This window comes from Leuciscus leuciscus, assembly GCF_965113295.1.
Source record: "Leuciscus leuciscus genome assembly, chromosome: 3".
NCBI lineage: Eukaryota > Metazoa > Chordata > Actinopteri > Cypriniformes > Leuciscidae > Leuciscus > Leuciscus leuciscus.
The window spans coordinates 40,194,061-40,215,973 of record NC_138727.1 but is presented as its reverse complement, the minus strand read 5'-3'; the positions used below and the strand labels follow the sequence as shown (position 1 = coordinate 40,215,973).

The 21,913-nt window shown below is 37.8% G+C and overlaps 4 protein-coding genes across 4 annotated transcripts; all 4 read left to right on the top strand.

The window, feature by feature from the left end:
* The first annotated feature begins 171 nt into the window (after nucleotides 1–171).
* On the top strand, nucleotides 172–1,985 carry scpp7 (secretory calcium-binding phosphoprotein 7). Its single transcript, XM_082164945.1, has 9 exons — nucleotides 172–222; nucleotides 344–412; nucleotides 520–567; nucleotides 768–815; nucleotides 996–1,031; nucleotides 1,117–1,185; nucleotides 1,288–1,395; nucleotides 1,480–1,523; nucleotides 1,763–1,985. The coding sequence occupies exons 2-8, from the start codon at nucleotides 359–361 to the stop codon at nucleotides 1,519–1,521; spliced, it is 405 nt and encodes a 134-aa protein (XP_082021071.1). The 5' UTR covers nucleotides 172–222; nucleotides 344–358; the 3' UTR covers nucleotides 1,522–1,523; nucleotides 1,763–1,985.
* Nucleotides 1,986–2,556: 571 nt separating this feature from the next.
* scpp5 (secretory calcium-binding phosphoprotein 5) lies at nucleotides 2,557–5,853 on the top strand. The gene is made up of 11 exons (XM_082164937.1): nucleotides 2,557–2,632; nucleotides 2,756–2,803; nucleotides 3,111–3,185; nucleotides 4,007–4,060; nucleotides 4,270–4,338; nucleotides 4,524–4,553; nucleotides 4,794–4,832; nucleotides 4,937–4,987; nucleotides 5,077–5,160; nucleotides 5,392–5,415; nucleotides 5,553–5,853. Exons 1-10 carry the CDS (start codon nucleotides 2,579–2,581, stop codon nucleotides 5,407–5,409), a joined length of 522 nt encoding a protein of 173 aa, XP_082021063.1. The 5' UTR covers nucleotides 2,557–2,578; the 3' UTR covers nucleotides 5,410–5,415; nucleotides 5,553–5,853.
* Nucleotides 5,854–9,772: 3,919 nt separating this feature from the next.
* enam (enamelin) lies at nucleotides 9,773–11,852 on the top strand (the record flags this gene model as incomplete). Its single annotated transcript, XM_082164921.1, has 8 exons — nucleotides 9,773–9,826; nucleotides 9,923–9,946; nucleotides 10,027–10,104; nucleotides 10,182–10,214; nucleotides 10,300–10,338; nucleotides 10,426–10,461; nucleotides 10,984–11,046; nucleotides 11,139–11,852. 8 exons carry the CDS (start codon nucleotides 9,773–9,775, stop codon nucleotides 11,577–11,579), a joined length of 768 nt encoding a protein of 255 aa, XP_082021047.1. The 3' UTR covers nucleotides 11,580–11,852.
* Nucleotides 11,853–13,536: 1,684 nt separating this feature from the next.
* cnga1a (cyclic nucleotide gated channel subunit alpha 1a) lies at nucleotides 13,537–16,413 on the top strand (the record flags this gene model as incomplete). Its single annotated transcript, XM_082164848.1, has 6 exons — nucleotides 13,537–13,688; nucleotides 13,795–13,848; nucleotides 13,934–14,092; nucleotides 14,195–14,299; nucleotides 14,558–14,664; nucleotides 14,738–16,413. The coding sequence occupies 6 exons, from the start codon at nucleotides 13,537–13,539 to the stop codon at nucleotides 16,243–16,245; spliced, it is 2,085 nt and encodes a 694-aa protein (XP_082020974.1). The 3' UTR covers nucleotides 16,246–16,413.
* Nucleotides 16,414–21,913: the final 5,500 nt, after the last annotated feature.

The following is a 21,913-nucleotide window of genomic DNA, read 5'->3' as shown; positions in this document are numbered from 1 at the left end:
ACAATCTCAGCCAAAATGTTGCTTTGAGATAAGCAAAGATATATTTGCTTTGAATGCACATTTTTGCCCTCTATAAAGGAACTTGGCTGGTCACCAAAGCCAATCAGATGCTGATGCTATGGGCCTTTTGTTTTCAAAGAGAATATAAGGAGTAGATCTAGAGAGCAGTATCACAAAATCCTCCTCCTCAATCCTGATCACAATCAAGAGTCTTAAACGAAGGTAAGGTACCATTAATTCAACAAACAATTTTGGGGCTGAAGGTTGATCTACTTTCCTGTTGCAGAAGGTTACGTAGAAGATAGCAAACTATAAAACTATATCTTTGCATGTCATATTTCAGACATCATCATTCAACATGAGATCCCTCATTTTGCTGGCATTTGTCATCGGTGTGGCCTACTGCGCTCCGGTACGTGATCGATTTTACTCTTATGTATTTATCCATAAGCCAACAAGAGAATGTGGGATGCGAACATTGTGATACTAGCCTTAACTCTCCTGTTCTTTGACCCACAGCAACTGATGTATTATGAGCTAGAGTACAAACCTGTCATGGCTCCACAGGTTAGTTTGGTCCAAACATGAAATTAATACATAGAAAGGTGAATTCACGTTGATTGGGACACTTTTCCCCAGTCATTCCAATGGCAAAAGTGTCCCAATCAATCTGGATTCATCCCTATTTCAACAAAATGACTCAAGGAATATGGGAATATAGGATCATAGTACATTATTGTATAAAAAGTGTGTATGATGATCTACAGGCTCTTCCTGCGGCCGGCGCTGCAGCTAAACCTTCTGAAATAGAGATTGTAAGTGTGGAAATGACATATTACATTTTATATTATAGTAATATTTTCATATATAAATATAAAATGTTACATTAAAAATCTAATTATTATATTATATTATATTATATTATATTATATTATATTATATTATATTATATTATATTATATTATATTATATTATATTTTCATTCTTTTTTTCAGCTTCTGGCAGCTCAACAGGCTGCAGCTGGAAGTTTTGTAAGTTGGGTTTAATTTCTTTTCGCAGAGTATTCATTATCTTCTGCTAGTTGAGCATGCGATCAGTTTTTCTTATTCTTCACAGGGTCAACCTATCCGTGGCTTCATTAAACATGAGATTCCCCAGCCCGCAGGCAAAGAAAGTATTGAAGTTGTACGTGTATCTGCATTTTTTTTTTTTTTTTTTACTACTACATGAAATCCTCCATTTCTTGTCAACCATGTAGAAGTTCATTCATTTCCCTCTGTTTTCTAGCTGTACCCCTTCGGCTTTCCTCAACCTGCTGTCCCGGCTGTCCCGGCTGTCCCAGCAGTCCCGGCTGTCCCGGCTGTCCCGGCTGTCCCAGTTGCTCCTGCTGCCCCAGTACAGACCAACCTAAAAAATTGTGATATATTTAATAATATCACATATATATGAGGCTGTATATAATTTGTTATACTTTTTTAGGCTCCTGTTCCAAAGGATGATGATGATGATCATGATGACTAATGGTTAAGTAATTATTATAATGTATAAATCATAACGCTGCAATGCCACAAATCTAACCGTTTTTGCAATGGAATATGCAACATTGTACACTGGTTAGCGACTGACATTTTAAATAGAGAAAAACTTCACATCAATAACATCATATTATTCTTATTGAATTATTATAATAGATTACAGAATAGAAACCTTTCTGTACAATGCAACACATTTCTAAAGCCTCCTTCTTTTCTTTTTCTCACAGATGAAAGTATAAGCTGACCACCAATTCCTGAACGACAAAGAAGCTGCTCGTGTTTTGCAGAGTGACTGCATAAATGCTTTCCTGCTTTAGAAAAAATGATGACCCATCAAATGGTGCTTTTTCAGTGGCTTGATGCTTGAGAGCCATACAGTCATAAGCTTTTTTTTCTTTTTTTGCAAACACGTTTTTAAATCTTGATTTATAATAAAGCGTACAATCAATACTTTGTCTCCTCTTGTGTGTTATTATTAGCATTTATGTTGAAACGTTTTTTTTAGATTGTTTATTCATACATAACAATTCCTAGTTTGGCTGAAAATAAATATCATCCCAAGAAAGCTCTTCAGAACCTGACATTGTTGTTCAGACTTGCTGCAATTAAACATCACTAAGTTTGTACACAAAAAACAAACTCAGTTCCTATTTTTTATATTTTGTAGCTTCAAAAATATAGGCTGGTGATATCAGCAGTTTTCTCAACTGTTATCATTATAATAATAGCTGACAGAAAGGCAGACAAAGTCTGACTACAGGTCATTTTCTCAATAACCATCTTTCTCCGTATGTGAGGTCATGATAAAGTCTAGCCTGAGAGGGATTGGTTAAGAGCTAAGCCAGAGAGCAAATAAAAGCTAGAAAACTCATGTCCCAGAGCTATAACTCTACCTGCAACCAAGGTGAGAAAGCTGGTTGACCATTTCCGTACACTGTAAGTGCTTCTCTTTCTATGTTATTGTTCAGAAATAGCACACCCTCATTGGTGTTGTCTGTCTTAGGTCACATTTTTGCTTGAGTAAGGCTGGTGATTCCTTAAACATGTGGACATCTTTCCTGTGTCTTCTTCTGGCGGGTGCAGTATCCGCAGCACCAGTGAGTACATCAAACCTTTTTAAATGTCTTTGTATTTATGAAGGCTTGTTTTATGTGTTTGGGTCGCCCAGATTCTGAAACTGATCCTTTTTTTTGTGCGTGTGTGTTTATGTCTCTCTCTAGCTTTCACCGTTTTTCAATTATCTCCCTCATTATGGCAGCCCGAGGCAGGTGGGGCTCACCACAACATGAACATTCTTGACTTTTCCATATCCAAAAATGGCATAAAAGTCTTTGGAATCTCTTGCTTTAACCATAATAAACACATTGCACCCAGTTTTATGATGAAAATAGCTCTGTAATATTACAGTGTATGATGACATGTTACTCCATGACGTGTTTATATGATATATAGGTTTAACTGACTATCCTGAGGTTGCTGCAGAACATGTTTTGAACATAATAATTATAACGGAACTAAACATGTTTTTTTTGGGGCATCCACTACAGTAAATTTGAACTCCTTTTATTTTCTTAGGGGAATAATGGTGGCTTTCAGGGAATGCCATCACAGCAACATCCTGGTCTGACCGCTCCAATCAGCATGGAAATCGTATGAGCTATTTTCTCTTTCTTTCTGTTTATAAAGACCTTAAATATAGCAATTCAAAGTTGAACCAAGAAACCATGTAAACATTTGCTTTTTTATTTATTTCTTTAATTTCTTTAATTACTTTTATTAGGTTAGTTTACCTGATCTAACCCTTAAAATGAATTTCATTAGGTTAGTGGAACCTAATGCACTGAAAAAAAATAGTTTAGGATTTAATTTGAGACTATTTTCACTAAGAAAAATCGTATGGAATTTCACAGATACTTTGGAAATGGCAAGTAACAGTGAAATAAACATGAAATTCTGAAGTCGAAAGACTGCAATATATTTTCTTGTAAGAAATAATCTTTGTTTTATTTACAACTTGACATTTAATTTAATTTAATTTCTAGAAAAAAAAACAAATGTCTATGTGGTCTAAACCTTAACAATTGCTTTTATTAAGTTAGTGTAGCCTTGTGTATTTACTGTTAACCAAAAAGTTGCTGCCTTAAATATTTAAATACCATCAACTTGTATGGTGAAGTCATTTAAACTTAAATTACAGCAAACTGATTCAAGAAAATTTTGTATAACTTATCAATTTGAAAATTGCTTAACTTACCTTGATGAGTTGAAGCAATGTAAAAACACATGTTGTCATAACTTATTGATCAAATACTTTTTTACAGTGTTCAGTTCAGTTTTACAGTTTTATTCAGTCAAATTAAATAATATTTGTTTTCACATTTCTGTTTTAAGATTGTACCACATGAAGCACGTTTTAGATTACATGAAAAAATATGTATAATAATAATAATATTTTTTTATTTTTTAAATAGATTTTCCCACCGAGCTTCCCTACTAATCCAGCAGGGGGCGCAGTGGGCAAATCGGTGAGTGTGTAAAGGTTTGCTATCTGCAAGGCTAGCTTGTTTCTCCAACATATCAGCTACACACAGCTTCTTTGTTAAGTGCCTTTTTGAGATGTAAACTCTCATCTCAATCAGTTGAATCAATATATACGTCATGTGTGTATACCAAAAGACAAGAACATAATTACTACCATTCACGCTGTGGCATGGCTCTCTCTTTCTGCTTTCAGTCATTCCCTACCCAAGCGTTCATCAAGTACTCTCTCCCCAAGGCTCCGGGCAGAAAAAGCGTGGAAATTGTGAGTGAACAGACCCGACGGCTAATTTCAGCACTTGCTCTGACTTTAATATAAATGTTTACTTATGTAGAAAGTCAATCCGGCACAGTGTTGCTTTTGTATCTTCCTCTAATGCCTCAACATGCTTGCACATCCCCTCTGATGCAATAAACTCAATGGTGACTTTGTTTTTCTTTCTCCTTAAGTTTTACCCCTATGACTTCAGTCGGCACCAGGTAGGATTTACTTTGAAATGAGAAATTTCAGCTAGTGAAATTTTGAAGTTGAAATGGATTATATATGTTGTTTTCTCATCCCGTAAATAGCTGAGCCTTACAAATCTTACTTCTTTCTGGGAGTAGCCTACTAGTTGTTTCCATCATTGAATCATTTTCCTATTTATCTCTGAAAAGCTGCTTTGAAACAATCTGTATTGTATAAAGCGCTATATAGGTGACTTGTTGTCTACATTTCAGGACCAACCAAATGTTCCCCTGATACCTCAACTTCCAAATGTAAATTCTTTAAATTGCTTAAACATTTTGACATTATTACCTATACTCATATGTATATATAAAACCTATTTGACTTATTTTTATATATGTTTGTCAATATATAGATCTTCCCCTTTGACTTCATGCCACAGACAGTTCCTCAACAGCCACCCATGGTGAGAAAAAATCTCTTGCACTGTTATTGGAATTTGCTGAAACACTTGAATCTGGAAACACTGTGAGCTTTTATTGCATATCTACACAGAACCCACCATTCCAGGATGGTCCTCCACAAACCCAAGATCCTCAGCAGCAAACCCAGCCGGAGCAGCAGGCTCAGACAGGACAGGTTTGTGTGTGTGTGTGTGTGTTTAAATGCATATGTGTGAGAAGCAAAAATCACAACCCTTAGTAAAGCTCTGATTTGACAACGTAATTACCCCCTTCAGTACTGCATTTAGCCAGTATGCTTTTAACCAAAATGGAAACTTGCGAATCTCGTATATGTCAGCAGCAGTTTTGCAGAAAACAGCAGATTATGTGCACCACACTCTTGTTAATTATCTATACTTTCTTTCAGGTGTCTAACAAGCCATGAAGACTGGTGAGATACTGCTTATGTGTATCTGAATATGATTCATTAATCCTAATTTTGAATTGCAATAGTTTTAATAGTGTTTTTAACATTGCTTGATATCACTCTTTCATTCTTATTTATCATTTAATTTCTTATCCCCGCAGGCACATCTTTGAAGCTGAGTGAGAGAAAAACGTCAAACAACAAGAGTGTGGAACTCCCCCCTCCCCCCCAATTCTATTTAGAATTAGTAAATACTTTTTTCCTGGGATAATAATTTAAAACGAGCTGATTTTTTGAACAAGAAGAAGATGATCTACACATAAGATCTGTAAATGCATGGAATGCAGTTATAAATGTGCTGTTTTGGTCTTATTCTGATGTGAGAAAATAATACCTTAAAGCAAATGTCAGTTCTGAATATTTTCTCATGTATACTTTGTGAGTAGTGTTTCATTAATAAAGTTGATTAAAGAACAACTCATTTTTCAACATGCTCTTATTATCTATCTTTGTGGTAGTTGTTACAAAACAACACATGAAATCTAATGCATACTAGTAATTAATTAAAATGATACAAAACATATTTTTTCAACATTAAAAAAGGATTCTGAGGTTAAAGTGAAATATTTTGCACCTACACCTTGAACATTGTGTGGTATAATAAACATTATATTGCATGTTAAAAAATAGCTTGTTAAAACTTTAGGAGAGCAAAGAGTTTGTTAGGCCACGTTCAACCTCAAGGAAGCTTTAGGATGTGTGAATATCAAATTAGAGAATTATTTATAATGCACATTCAAACAAAATTCAGAGAAATTCGAGAGTACGTTTTTCCACATAGATTGTCTGGCCATAAGGAATTCTACATGCAGAAATTAACACATGAACTAGACCTGCAGTGTGCTAGCAATTAATCAATCCATTATTTTATATTTGCTTATTATATTATGTTGGCACATTGGGCATCACTATTTAATACGATTTTGAGATTGAGTTTATCTGCTCATTATCATAACGGGGTTTAATTAGCTCTGCGATTCTAATTATATAATTATTATATAGTGTATTATACACTGCCCGATCAAAAAAAAAGAAGAAGAAAAAAAGTTGCTGTTTGGATTTAAATAAGCAAATACTTAAATAGTCAATGATTGGATCATTATTGCAGTAATTATTATAGCATGTTTTATGTTTGGCAACAGTTCTTCTAACCCTAACTGATGGAGTGTGTAGATTTTTACTTCTTAACCATGTAGGAAAACACATCATGGCCATATTCCATGATGACAATGTCAAGATTCATCAGGTTCACATTGTTTTCACACATGAATTGGTACCTCTGAGTCCAGACCTTAAATTCTTTGAAAGTGTTTGCGTTGTGCTGGAGGAGACTTTCCATCAAGAGGTCCATCATTATTTGGTCAAGATCTAATATTGACAATGCAAGAGGCACGCACTCTGTAAAGTCTCCTCCAGCACAACCAAAATACTTTTTTCAAATGTGAAGCAACAGCCAAATTGCTGCGTATGATATTTGCTTATTCTCAACTCTGCAAGTATCTTACTCTATAAGTAACATCGAAGCCATATCTGTTTATCTGAATATGATATATATATATATACTGTATATATATATATACTGTGTATATATATATATATATATATATATATATATATATATATATATATATATATATATATATACACAGTGGGGAGAAAGTATTTGATACACTACCGATTTTGCAGGTTTTCCTACTTACAAAGCATGTAGAGGTCTGTAATTTTTATCCAAAAATCCAGAAAATCACATTGTATGATTTTTAAATAATTAATTTGCATTTTATTTCATGACATAAGTATTTGATCACCTACCAACCAGTAAGAATTCCGGCTCTCACAGACCTGTAGGTTTTTCTTTAAGAAGCCCTCCTGTTCTCCACTCATTACCTGTATTAACTGCACCTGTTTGAACTTGTTACCTGTATAAAAGACACCTGTTCACACACTCAATCAAACAGACTCCAACCTCTCCACAACGGCCAAGACCAGAGAGCTGTGTAAGGACATCAGGGATACAATTGTAGACCTGCACAAGGCTGGGATGGGCTACAGGACAATAGGCAAGCAGCTTGGTGAGAAGGCAACAACTGTTGGCGCAATTATTAGAAAATGGAAGAAGTTCAAGATGACGGTCAATCTCCCTCGGTCTGGGACACCATGCAAGATCTCACCTCGTGGGGCATCAATGATCATGAGGAAGGTGAAGAATCAGCCCAGAACTACACGGCAGGACCTGGTCAATGACCTGAAGAGAGCTGGGACCACAGTCTCAAAGAAAACCATTAGTAACACACTACGCCGTCATGGATTAAAATCCTGCAGCGCACGCAAGGTCCCCCTGCTCAAGCCAGCGCATGTCCAGGCCCGTCTGAAGTTTGACAATGACCATCTTGATGATCCAGAGGAGGAATGGGAGAAGGTCATGTGGTCTGATGAGACAAAAATAGAGCTTTTTGGTCTAAACTCCACTCGCCGTGTTTGGAGGAAGAAGAAGGATGAGTACAACACCAAGAACAATATCCCAACCATGAACCATGGAGGTGGAAACATCATTCTTTGGGGATGCTTTTCTGCAAAGGGGACAGGACGACTGCACCGTATTAAGGGGAGGATGGATGGGGCCATGTAATGCGAGATCTTGGCCAACAACCTCCTTCCCTCAGTAAGAGCATTGAAGATGGGTCGTGGCTGGGTCTTCCAGCATGACAACGACCCGAAACACACAGCCAGGGCAACTAAGGAGTGGCTCCGTAAGAAGCATCTCAAGGTCCTGGAGTGGCCTAGCCAGTCTCCAGACCTGAACCCAATAGAAAATCTTTGGAGGGAGCTGAAAGTCCGTATTGCCCAGCGACAGCCCCGAAACCTGAAGGATCTGGAGAAGGTCTGTATGGAGGAGTGGGCCAAAATCCCTGCTGCAGTGTGTGCAAACCTGGCCAACTACAGGAAACGTATGATCTCTGTAATTGCAAACAAAGGTTTCTGTACCAAATATTAAGTTCTGCTTTTCTGATGTATCAAATACTTATGTCATGCAATAAAATGCTAATTAATTACTTAAAAATCATACAATGTGGTTTTCTGGATTTTTGTTTTAGATTCCGTCACTCACAGTTGAAGAGTACCTATGATAAAAATGACAGACTTCTAAATGCTTTGTAAGTAGGAAAATCTGCTAAATCGGCATTGTATCAAATATTTGTTCTCCCCACTGTATAATGCAAAAGCTAATACATAAGAATATATATATACATATATATATATACACACACACGCACGCACGCACGCACGCACGCACGCACGCACGCACGCACGCACACACACACACACACACACACACACACACACACACACACACACACACACACACACACACACACACACACACACACATAAACAAACAATATATGAGTTAAAGGTTTGAACTGTAAGCTTTTGAACAACTAGAAAGATAGTCGTCAGTTGACCCTAAGGAAACATCTATCTAGAATGACTGAAGGGGAGCCAGAGTATATGTCGTCTCTTGCCTGATTTGTTTGAGCCCAGCAAGTGGATATCTAAAAACCTTTTTATGTTCACACTCTTATCAGATGGAAGACATCCTGAATCTAGATTCCCTAAAGCATAAAGCATAGGCCTATCAACCCTTGAAATGCTTCAAACCTCAGTCTGAGGGGAAAAAAAACGCAGACGACAACATCTCTATAGAAGTTGTCAGTGTGGTCTCAACAATAAGGGAGCAAAAAGATTTATATCTATATCTCCAAAATGAATCAGCAAGAAAATATTGGTTAAGTCTGTAATTAAGTTGTAAAGATCTTTTGTAATTAGATCAATCAAGTTGGCATGCGCCCACAAGTCCCACTGTTATTGGAAAGGGGCCCCTTTAAAGTCATACTCATGCCAACTTCAGTATCAAACACCACAGACAGACCCTCCTCCTGTCTGGTAGACAATTTCAGTTTTTGTCTGTCTTTTTGAAGAACTGTGCACCAAGCAGAATTTCACAGTGTATAATTATACATAATGGGTCATTAGCAGTTGTAATTCCAGCCTTGCTTTAAAATAAAGGCAAAAAATAGATTTCATTTTTGCTGAGAGGTGATTGGTCTGTTTCAGGAGCTACTAAGTATATATAGCAGCCTTGTTCAGTACTTATTCATTCAACTTTAAACTTCAAGAAACCAAGAAGTCGTCCTTGTGATTTTCAAAAGAGGTAAGCTTGTACCATTTCTGAGGAGTTTTAACTCATGCATATGTTACTGGCAGTATTGAATATGTCTGTTTTTCTTTCTGCATCATAAGCTGTGAAATAATCATGATCATGAAAGCTGTGGCGTTGTTGATGTGTTTGCTGGGCTCCTCGCTAGCTGCACCTGTAAGTTCTTGTTTCTACATCTCATCTCAAGGCAGCATAACAAAGTCAAAATTTCAAACATTTTTTGACATCTTCCTCTTGATTTGCATATTTTAGGCCCTCGACAGTGGCAGCAATGAGGTAAGACTTTTGTGTGTGATCACAATGGGTGTTAATGTACAGCCTATTGCATTATGCATACTGTGTTTTCTCTATTGCAGCAGGCAATTGCTAGTCATGCTAACACAGCTCTGCAGCTGATGGAACTCTACAGAATGTTAGGACAGATGCAGCAACAGGTCAGTTCAATGCTGATAATACTAAAGACATAGAGGCATTTCATAATATTAACATAATGTGATAAATGTATTTGCAGGGTTTTGGTGCCATTCCTGGTGCTCAGCTGCCCGTATGTTAAGCATTTAACCGCTTCATTTAAAGACTACTGTGTGAACCTGTTTTATGGATTTGATGGTATTTTCTGTTCCTCACAGGCAGCACCTGTGGCACCCGCAGCACCAGCGCCTGTTGATGTAAACCCCTTTCATTCTATCATATCGCATTTGAGAATAAACAATAGCCTTTTGCAAATATTTTTGACAATATTTCTCTTTTTACAGACCCAGCCTCAGGTTTCACCTCAAGCACCACAGCAGGTTAGCAATGTGCTATTGTTATTTTGAGTCGCTGTTGAGGATAAATGTAAAGAAAAATCATGTAAGAAAAGTGACACATCAGCTGTGTATCAAGGCCTTGCTAGTGCACAGATTTACAATACTAATTTACATTAAAGGGAACTAGAACATGGAATGAGACACAGCTGTTTATGATGTAAATTTAGCTTGGCTTTTTGCTACTAATCATAGCGCAAAAACTACAAAGTGACAATACACTCCTTTATTGGCATTGATGGTTCCATGAAGAACCTCAACATCCATTTAACCTTTCCATTGCACTAAAGGTTCTTTAAATTATTAAGTCCTTCACATAAAACCTGTTAAGGAACTGTTCACTGAAAGGTTCTTTGGCGAATACAAAATGGTTCTTCTATGGGATCGCCTCACGAAAAACCTTTAGGAATTTTACTTTTTAAGAACTACAACGCGGTTCATTAAACAAGCCTGTGATTGAGAATATTTTATTTTGTGTTGACATTGATCTTTGAACATTTCTTTCAGGGCTTTTTTTTCAACCCCGCTCTTTTCGCACCCCGAGGAGATGGTTCAGATGAGGAAGGAGCAGTAGGTTTCCTCTTATCAAAACTGTATCACACATTTCAAACATTAATAGGGTGTACTTTACGAGCTGTGTCCCACTTTTCTATCTACCCTAGCCACTGTATCGTGGGTTTTACCCTCCCTACGGCTACCAGCCTGCCCAGCCGGCTGCTCCACTGAACTCAGATGAGGCCGAAGGAGCGGAAGAAGCAGAGGCAGAGGCAGCGGAGGCTGCTGAGGCAGCCGAGGCCGGAGCCGAACCCAAACCGGCTGAAACCGCTTCAACTGTTGATGCCGCTGTCGCAAACGAGATCCTACCCGTTGATGCCGCTGTTGCAAACGAGATCCTACCCGTTGATGTCGCTGTGGATGTTCCCATCGAACCTGCTCCCGAAGTCATCGCTGCTGCTGCTGCTACTGTTGATCCGGCCCTCATCCCCGAGGCACCGGCAGTTGCTGTGGAAATTGACACCACTTTGGTGGGGCCTGATGTTGCTGCTGGTGCAGAGCAGGTGTTGGTCGCTGAGGCTCCTGATGCTGCCCAGCCAGTGCAGTGAGAGAGATGATCACAAGCCCCGCCCCCCAAGATTCTAACCAATCAGTCACATCGCTGACTTTAAGACCACATCTCTGTGGTCTGAACATTGCTGGAACAAAATGTGGCACATTCCTGTTGTGTGAAAATGTTTCCTGGCAGATTTATAATAACCTCATTGTAATAATTGAGCCGACACTGCTGCAGACAGCGTTACTTGTTATATGTCTTCTCTTTCAGTTTCTTAAAATAAAATGTATTTTGTCTTACTGCAATTAAAAGCCTCTTTTATCAACTGAAATGTAACTATGTTATTAACCTGATATCTATACATCTATAACAGATGACTATATATATATAGATAGATAGATGTGTGTGTGGGTGTGGGTGTGTGTGTGTGTGTGTGTGGGTGTGTTTTGCTATACTTGTGAGGACCAAATGTCCCTAAAAGGATAGTAAAAACCTACATTGTGAGAACCGCTGGCTGGTCATCACAAGGGAAATGTATTAATAAACATAATAAATTGAGTTTTTTTTAAATGTAAAAATGCATAAAGTTTTGTGTGATGCGTAGGTTTAGGGTATAGGGTTAGTGTAGGGGGATATAATATACAGTTTGTACAGTATTAAAACCATTATGTCTATGGAGGTACTCACAAGTATAGCAAAATAAATGTGTGTGTGTGTGTGTGTGTGTGTGTGTGTGTGTGTGTGTGTGTGTGTGTGTGTGTGTGTGTGTGTGTGTGTGTGTGTGTGTGTGTGTGTGTGTGTGTGTGTGTGTGTGTGTAACTATGTTATATGAACATCATTATATGAAGAGTTCAGATGCAAAAGCCTCTAAGTGCCATCTGAAATTTTCTTCTAGAATGATCATTTTGATCAAGCTTGTATAAGTTCAGTAATTTCACTTAAATGACAATTCATAGGTAATTTTCATTGCTATTTAGGCCTAAGTGAAATTACTGAACTTAAATATACAATCTTGATCAAAATGATCATTATACAAGAAAATTTCAGATGGCACTTAGAGGCTTTTGCATCTGAACTCTTCATATAGCCTACAGTAGGTAAAATATAAAATGTCCAATTAAACAAAAACTACATATATCCAACAAAACAGGCCATCTATTTCTCTGTGAGTGACCGTGTGTGAAACTAAGACTGGGAGGTTTGTATTAATAGGATAAAGCAGATCTGTGGAAGACTGCTGACTGGGCAGATGTTGCTACATGAGGTAAATCTCTCACTCTACTCTACAGGCTCACAGTCTATAGCAAGCACATGTACACAAATGACACCAGTATAATGTGTGTAGACTGCATACGTAAAATGAAATTACACTTAGTCAAATAAACACCACAAACCAATGTGGTCATTCACATATGCCTTACTAGGTGCACTCTGATGAATCAATTTAAACATGAACCTAAAAATTTGTTTTGAATATGGAACAATTAAATAAACGACAGGTTGCCAAAATTCTCAGTGTAATGGTATAAATGATGGGTTTTACCCACACTTTCAGCTTTTGTTGGAGGGAGTATAAATTATGTACCGTTCAAAAAGACAGGGAGGAGGCTTTGTTTTTGTCACTCTAGTCTCTCATTAATCTCCAAATCCTTCTCAGGGTCATGCAAGTCTGAGATATCATTACAGAGCACAACAGAACAAATGAACCACACGCTAGTTCCTCCTTTGAAAAACACGAGCTGTAATTTGACTGTAGCCTATCTTTAATTTCACCAGACAGAAGGTCTGTGATTCTGACAGGCTCTGTGATTCTTCTGATCAAGAGAGAATGGGACAGGATTTAGGTTAAAGCAAAACAGCCGGTGAGTTTGATATGACTTTGTGGCAATTTTCTTCCTCTTATAGTATCATTTTGTCCATGTTAGAAATTTTTCATGACTTTTAACAAATAGAAAGACATGTAAATTGTAAATCACTGCTATAGCCTATTGTTCTAGGGGGAAAGGATCATGACTATTGTACCTACACCAGGGGGGTTTGCAGTCCCTCCCCAAGTGTCTCCGATAATGGAGGTGGAATCAGAGGAGGACGATGAAGACACAATTCCAGGTCCAAGTGCAGGACGTTTCTTTAACATCAACAACAGCAACAACAATGAGGAGTAATCAAAGATCATTAGATCAATATAATATAATATAACATAACATTTTATATAATTTTATATGAATGTGTATTAGTGGTAATAGTGTACTTTGCTCTCCATATAGGGAAGCCAAGAAGAAAAAGAAAAAGGAGAAAAAAGAAAAGAAGGAGAAAAAAGAGTGGGTAGCACACTAGTCTTATATTTGACATATTCTGGTTATAAATAACGTTTGTTACCGTATAAACCTTTCTGTTGTTCTGTAGCAAAAAAGAAAAGAAAGAGAAGAAAGAAAAAAAAGAGAAGAAAGAAAAGGAAGAAAAAGAAAAAGAAAATGAGAAGGAAAAAGAAAAAGAAAAGGAAAAAGAAAAGGCGAAAGAAAAAGAAAAAGAAAAAGAAAAAGAAAAGGAAAAGGAGAAAGAAAAGTGGGTATCTGGATTTTTTATCAGTCAGTTCTAATCTGTGATTTACAAAAGGTTAAAGTATCACCATTGATTATTGCTCATGTCAACTTCATTTTTTTCAAGGCCCAAGGAGGTGTTTGTGATTAACCCAGCGGGACTCCTGTATTATCAATGGCTGCTTATAATCACAGTTCCTGTCATGTACAACTGGACAGTTATAATTGCAAGGTAATAATTAGAAGTTCATGTTTTATTAAGATCAGGAGATGAGAGAAGAATACAAATTGAAGACGTTCCCTTTTTTAACCTCTGAAGTGTGCTTCCTTACATCTCCATTAGTCTCTTACACTCATATGCTCTAGATATGATGGTGGTCATTTATTCAGCATCAAAATCCAACATAATACATAAAATTGGTGCATTTTGTAAGCTTGATAAATCGGTGTAATACTTTTGAGAGTATTTATATTGTGTCTCTTTGCATAGAGCCAGCTTTGAGGAGCTGCAGCATGAATATCTACTGATCTGGTTCCTCTTGGACTATAGCTCCGATTTGATTTATTTGGCTGACATGGCCTTCAGAGCACGAACAGGTGAATCTAACATCATTAATTAGAATTAGATCTCAATTTGTGTCATGATTTCATGTCACCTTTCTTTAACCAGGGTACCTGGAACAGGGCTTGCTTATCAAAGATGAAAAGCTCCTTCTCCAGCGGTACACCGAAAGTCTCCAGTTCCGCATCGATGTCATCTCTATGCTACCCACGGACATCTTCTACTTCGTTTTAGGCTTGGACTACCCAGAGATCCGCATAAACAAGTTGCTCCGCCTGAACCGCATGTTTGAGTTCTTCACCATCTCAGAAACCATGACCAACTATCCCAACATCTTCCGAATCTGCACTTTAGTCATGTACATCATCATCATCATCCACTGGAATGCATGCCTCTACTTCTCCTTCTCCAAGTCCATCGGGTTCGGATCAGATGCATGGGTGTACCCTGCTCTCACCGAACCAGAGTTCGGAGAACTCATGCGAAAATATTCCTTCAGCCTGTACTGGTCTACGCTTACCCTCACCACTATCGGAGAGACGCCATCGCCGGAGCTAGACTCTGAATTTCTCTTCCACGTAGTTGACTTCCTGGTGGGTGTCTTGATCTTTGCCACCATTGTTGGTAACATTGCTACAATGATCTCAAATATGAACGCAGCCCAGGCTCAGTTCCAATCCAGGATCGACAACATTAAGCAGTACATGCATGCGCGGCATGTCAGCAAGGACCTCGAGGAGCGTGTCATCAAGTGGTTTGACTACCTGTGGACTAACAAGAAAGCACAAAATGAAAGAGAGGTGCTGAGGTACTTGCCAGACAAATTACGGGCAGAGTTAGGCATGAACGTGCATTTAGAGACCCTCATGAAGGTGCGGATCTTCGCCGACTGTGAGGCGGGGTTGCTGATCGAGTTGGTGTTGAAGCTTCGCCCCCTAGTTTTCAGTCCTGGTGACTACATCTGCCGCAAAGGCGATATCGGGCGGGAGATGTACATCATAAAAGATGGCAAACTTGCCGTGGTGGCCGATGACGGCATCACTCAATTTGTCGTCCTTGGCGATGGAAGCTACTTTGGTGAAATCAGCATTCTAAACATCAAGGGCAGCAAGGCAGGGAACCGCAGAACAGCAAATATTAAAAGCATAGGGTACTCAGACCTCTTCTGCCTGTCCAAAGATGATCTGATGGAGGCTCTGACGGAATATCCCGAGGCTAAAGCATTGCTGGAAGAGAAAGGGAGACAGATTCTGATGAAGGATGGTCTAATTGAGCTGGACCCTGACAAACTAAAGCCAGATGAGAAGGACTTGGATGAGCGCGTAAACCGAATGTACGGCACACTGCAGATCATGCAGACCAAGGTAAACAAGCTGCTGGCGGAACAGAAGGAGACACAGAAGAACATCAAACGGCGAATTGTTCAGATAGAGCGCCTTGCTGGGGAAGAGGTGGAGGATGAAGATGAAGAGGAGGAGATGGAAAAGAAGGAAGAAACCCAGGAGGAAAAGAAAGAAGAAGAGCCAGAGAAAGAGAAGGTAGAAGAAGACAAGGAAAAGATGGAAGAAAAAGAGGAGGAAAAGATGGAAGAAGTGACCAAAGACGAGGAGCCATAGGATAAGAGGATAAGAACTTGTGAGAATAACTCTGGATGAAATTCACTTATGAAGATAAATCTAAACACTAAATACGTAAAAAAAAATCAAAAAAAATCAATCTTGTTCTTATAGTAACACTAATTTGTTTAGCCAATTTGACTTTGTTCATTCTGTCTTGTGCAGCCAATAAATTATTGTGAAGGCAACTACAGATTTCTTGTCCAGCAAATTGTCAATTAGCAATACCAGTTTTAATTTGTATTTCTAAAATATATTAGATTTTTTTTTTTTCATAAAGTAAACCTTTTCATAAGTACAACTCTAAAAAAACATCCAGGCAATACCTTCAAATAGATGCGCTCTGAACATTAGCACACACTAATAGGTAACATAACAGTGACAACAAAATAACAGCAGTTTAAATAAAACCTGCTAACAGAACTGCTAACAGAACATAACATTATTTATTCATGTGTGTTAGGTCTTGTGAGTAGTAAGCACGACACCGTATATCTTCAAAGACCTTGTATTTATTCCGAACAGTAACTTCACATGTTTAACACTAAGACTACATGACACAACAATGTGGCAATGGATACTGGGAGCTCTCAAATCAGTAGCATTGTTCAATATTGTTTAATCCGTTGTTTGTTTTTGTTTTTTTTGTAGACAACTGTTTAGGGTGTGCTATATTGAGAATATTGTGAATTCCATCCCTTTTTGGTTTTGGAAAAATGGTTTCTTGATAATAAAAATATTAAAGATGCAAATTGTCGCACTATACTGACCAGTCAGCATCCAAGACTGGAACAACCAATTTTAAAAGGTGTTATGGATCAAATAATATTTATGAAAACAGACATTTGAGGTCTTACCAAGTAGTCTGCTTGATGGGCACAAGGGTGCAGCAGAGGACCAAAGATTAATGACCCTTACCATTACCTCTTCAAAACCTGAAAATGACAGCATAAACACACATGAAGTTATGTCGTTTTTTATGGAGCCACTGAACCTAAAGATATTTTTCTTTTGTTGAAACGTGTTTGAATGGGATACATTTAAAGTTTTGTTTTGAACGTGACAATTATAATATTCACAAACAATGTTCAACAAGCAAGTATACACTGTTTATAGAAGGTTTTGAGACACGTGAAGGGGGCGAAAATTTGCATGCTTCAGGTGTTTCGAAAAAGGAAAAGGAAAAAAGACCTCCGCAAAGGTAAGTTCAAAGTGTTTTGAGAGGGAGGAATACTTGTGAGGAGCCTTTAAGTTCTTGTAAACTCCTTTATGAAAACAGTTGTTCATGATTAAGCTAGTGGTTCAACGGATCACAAAACTCACAGCTCGGATCATATTACGGTTTTTGAGTGACGGATCAGATTATTTTTCAAATCAGCAAGAAAAAAAAAGAAAAGAACAATTGCACTAAATAAAGAATGGTCTAACTAGTATTCATATACATAATGTAAAATAACACTATAGTGTTCACTGTATAAATTAAATTTAGATCAATCTTTGTGAAAGCTGTGTTTTGTTTGTTGTTTGATTAACATTGAGCAGCAGGTTAATGGCTGCTGTCACTTTAAGACCTAATGCACAGATCCATGATGATACACTTCCGATTTCTTTCTCAACTGTTTATGTTCACTTAAGACATAACCGACTGTGTTTACGAGAATATTTGCAGAAAGGGGTATTTTGACATAATTTTGTTACAGAATGTGTCCATTCTGATTTTCAAGTTGATGTTAACGCACAACAATGACCGTAAAATATGTGTTTTAGATGTTTAGAGTTATGATAGCCTTATAACATTGGGCTAGTTTTGTTATGCAGACCTGACAACCCTGACGTGTTTATACTTTCTCCTAGCTCCTCTGAATGCAATGCATCCTTTCTCCTCGTCCGTCGGATCCACGTGGTGCATTTAAATGATGCGTCCTTCATCATGGCATACTTTTATCGGTTTCCAGATCACAAGAAGAAACCCTGAATAACCATTTGAGTGTTGATAAGCAGCCCGTGAAGTGCTTCATTATTCACTTTATGCTGAGATAGAAAAAAGGTAACGCATGCATTCAAAAATACATACATAATATTTAACCATACTTGCATTCTCGAAACATCCCCAGGCAATTTTAGTACATTTCAAATCAGAATTTTTTGTTAAATGGCATGTACGCAGATAAGTGGTTTTAAGATGCAAAGATTTGAAGAGGCAGACTTTTGACATTTGAAAAAAAGAAAAGAAAAAAAATCAATTGCTCAGGCCTGTAATGGCTGTATCTCTGCCTACACCTTTTTTTCATGGCAGTTTGTACAGACCTGCTTTTAATCATGATGTTTTCCTTCTTCTGGCATCCTTCAATTTTCTCTTGGCTGCATTATTGATAATGCAATTACAATTCTACAGGTATGCATCTGTCAGTTTTGTAAAATCTTAGGTATTTTTTTCATTTTGAGACATCTTTTATAACAGTGTTTCATTTCCAAGAAGCCTTTGATTCAGTCAGGAATGATTAGGGATCCTGTGGATAGGGGATACCTTCTTATATGTGGAGTGGTCACAGTGTGTGTGCCTCAATATTATCTATTCTTTCATTTTGAACAGTCCCACCTGTTCTCTTCGCCGAGAATTTCTGTCACATGTGGACACTTATTGTATTTTGCTCAGAGAGGTGATGAGAAAAGGAAGTGAGCTGAAAAAAAGGAAATGAAAGAACAGTGGAAGTATGTCTCCCATGGGAAAGCAAGATAAAAAAGAAAGCTAAGCCTGTGATGTCAGCCATGAAAAGGGTCCTCAACCGTTTCGTCTCTTGAGCAGCTGGAGCTACGCGTTTAATTAATTAGAATTAGTCTGTCACTTTTAGAGGCAAATCAAAAAGGACCATATGACTTTCCTCCAAGGAGAAGATACTTGCTGAATGAACTTGTTTACAGAAGTGTTGGGAATATGAACGCATAGGTACAACTTTTTGTTATTTGAATGAAAGCTAGATTGGAACATGCATGAACGATTGAATGTGTGATTTATGGGAAGGAGAGAGAGAAAGAAAGCAAGCCAGTATCATTGAGACAGAGGAATCTGATGGATTGATTTGTACATTAAGTCACACTTAAACTATTGAGGGTCTGTTTACCTCACACCAAACATGAACCAGTGATCAGTCAAGCAATTTTATCGTCCCATTTGGCCCGTCAATGCAGAGACACTCAGCCCACCGCATCAGTGAGATTACAGGTGGCTTTTTCTGAGAAGATAAATGGTGGCACAACAAGGGTCTATCAGTAGGGAACATTGCGTCTCGCTGAGTATTGTCATCAGACGCTCTGATCTGAGCAGTTAATGGAAGTCACTTAGGCAGCTCTCACCAGGGTGGTTTGGAGTCTGGTGGCAGAAAGATACACCACAGCATGTAGGAACCTGCATTTTGGTCTTACAAGCTGGTTCCTCCTTGTACTTCCTGTCGTTGCTTAGAATGCTTAAGCTCTTAACTGTCCCTTTCTATTAGTGTGTGTAACTGACCAGTTAGCCGGTGTGCTATTGTTTCTCCTAAACAATTTACTTTACGATAATAGCATTTGCAGTTGAACGGAGACGCTCTGGCAGGGAAGAAAGCTGACCTATTGGAAAAGTGACATCCTATGACAGTGGCACTCAGAGCCTGTGGGTTCCTGGGGAACCGGGGGAGGTCATTAAAATGGACCCGCCGGTATAAAAATTGTTGTAACTTACAAATATGCATAGACCCACTGCAGTGTGATGAGTGGAATCAAACTGTATATACTAAATGTATATATAATTATGCGCTGAAAAAGTATGGACATATATTTATGGATAAATAATTACTTTACTTTTACATTTCACAAATAATTACAAAGAAACACATTGAATTAAGTGTGAAATTTTTAAGTAAATTAAAATAATATTTTCTTGTAAAACGTTTCTTTTTTTTTACAGTGTGTGTGTAAATGTTTATTTAGAACAACTGGGGCAGAACTATGTATAAAAGTGATTATTTCTTTCAGTTAAAAAAATGATTTTGCAGAACATTTTCTGTCTACCGTGATGTAGAAAAAAGAAATAATGTATAAACAAAACTATATAAATTAAACCAGGTATATATATATATACAAACACATCACTTTGAAAAAAAAAAGTGGTATAAAAAAAAAAAAAAACACACACAAAAAACAACTATAACTATAAACCAGATCCTTCCAGATAAGCTAGTTTGGTTTAATGACTAACTCATATTTTCCCTTGACTTCTTTGCATCTCGTCGAGAGTGTCTGGGTTTGTTCCCCATACTGTTTTTAAAAAATCACCACAAAATGTATCCTTTGACAGGTACTGTTTCTGCAATGCAAAAGTGCTTTAAAAAGCACTTTAAATATTTAAAATGCTTTAAATAGCTATACATAATATTTGTTTCTGTTGAGTGCGAGCACTTTTGAGCAAGGAAACTGATATTTTGCATGGTGATAGGGGGCTGTATAAATTATGCAGCTTACTGTGTTACTATTTTTTTGTTTAACTTTTTGCAGCTTTTCTCTAGTTCGTATGCTAAATGTTGAGGTCCATGTGTGTTTAGATCCTGACTGAAGTATTAAGTGCCGAAAGTCAGCATTAATGCCCATTATACCTCCATTGTTTGTATATGGAGACTGCGGTCAGAATTATGGACAGAAATTTTCCTCCACTTGATCACAAGTGATTACTTGTCAAATAGGCTCTTACCCTGTATCTGCATAGAGACTGAAACTGGATATCTGAGACACTGAAGCCAGTGATTTAAATCACAACCCACAGACGACAAAATTGTCTTTTCAAATGCAGTGTGAGAGGGAAATGACCACTTACCATCAGGTTCAGACATGGAGATTTAAAGTCATTTTGTTCCATTGTTTTAAATGTTCGATTTCTTGCACATTTAAAAGTCTGATAATTGAAAACTGAAAAGCCTGATGCTTTCATGAGCGACCTAAGCTCTTTCACACTGATGTCACTTAATAAACAACACGCTACTGCGTGATCTCATCTTAATTTTCCTAATTGCTTGCAATTGTGAATCTCCCTCGATGCTCAAACACCTGCAGTTCCATAAGCATGATAAGAAAACCCATGATGTCATTTTAATTAGTCTATTCAATGGCAGAGCAGCTCTGTTTGTCAAACTCCAGCATTGCTATTATCATGGTATGCTAAATTAAGCATCAGCCCCCTTACTTTCTTATCAGGACTCAGTGACATTTGCATCACTGTCATTTCTTGTGTCTCTTCCCAGAGTCGGTGACGTAACCACCATCGGTCAAAATGCCAAGGCCTTGCCAGACCAATGAGCATCTTAATGTTTAATTCTGAACAGAAAGGGAAAATGAGGAACATTTGTCGTTGAAAAGAGTGTGAGAGACATTTTTAGTATGCGATGCAAATGAACCATTGACCCCTTACTGGGTTTCTGGACCTCTCAAGTCGTGTAGGTGATGTGGAACATTTAGTGATTGCTAATAGCGGAGAAGCTCAAGGTTTCTGAAATGAATAAACAGAAAAGTCACTCAATCATCTGCACTGAATCACAGAAATTAAATGACTTGATCCTGATTCTGACCTTTGGTGACTTCTACAAAAAAAATTGTGCGACTCCACAGAGGGAACTTCCCTTTAAAGCTTTGAGTGACAACC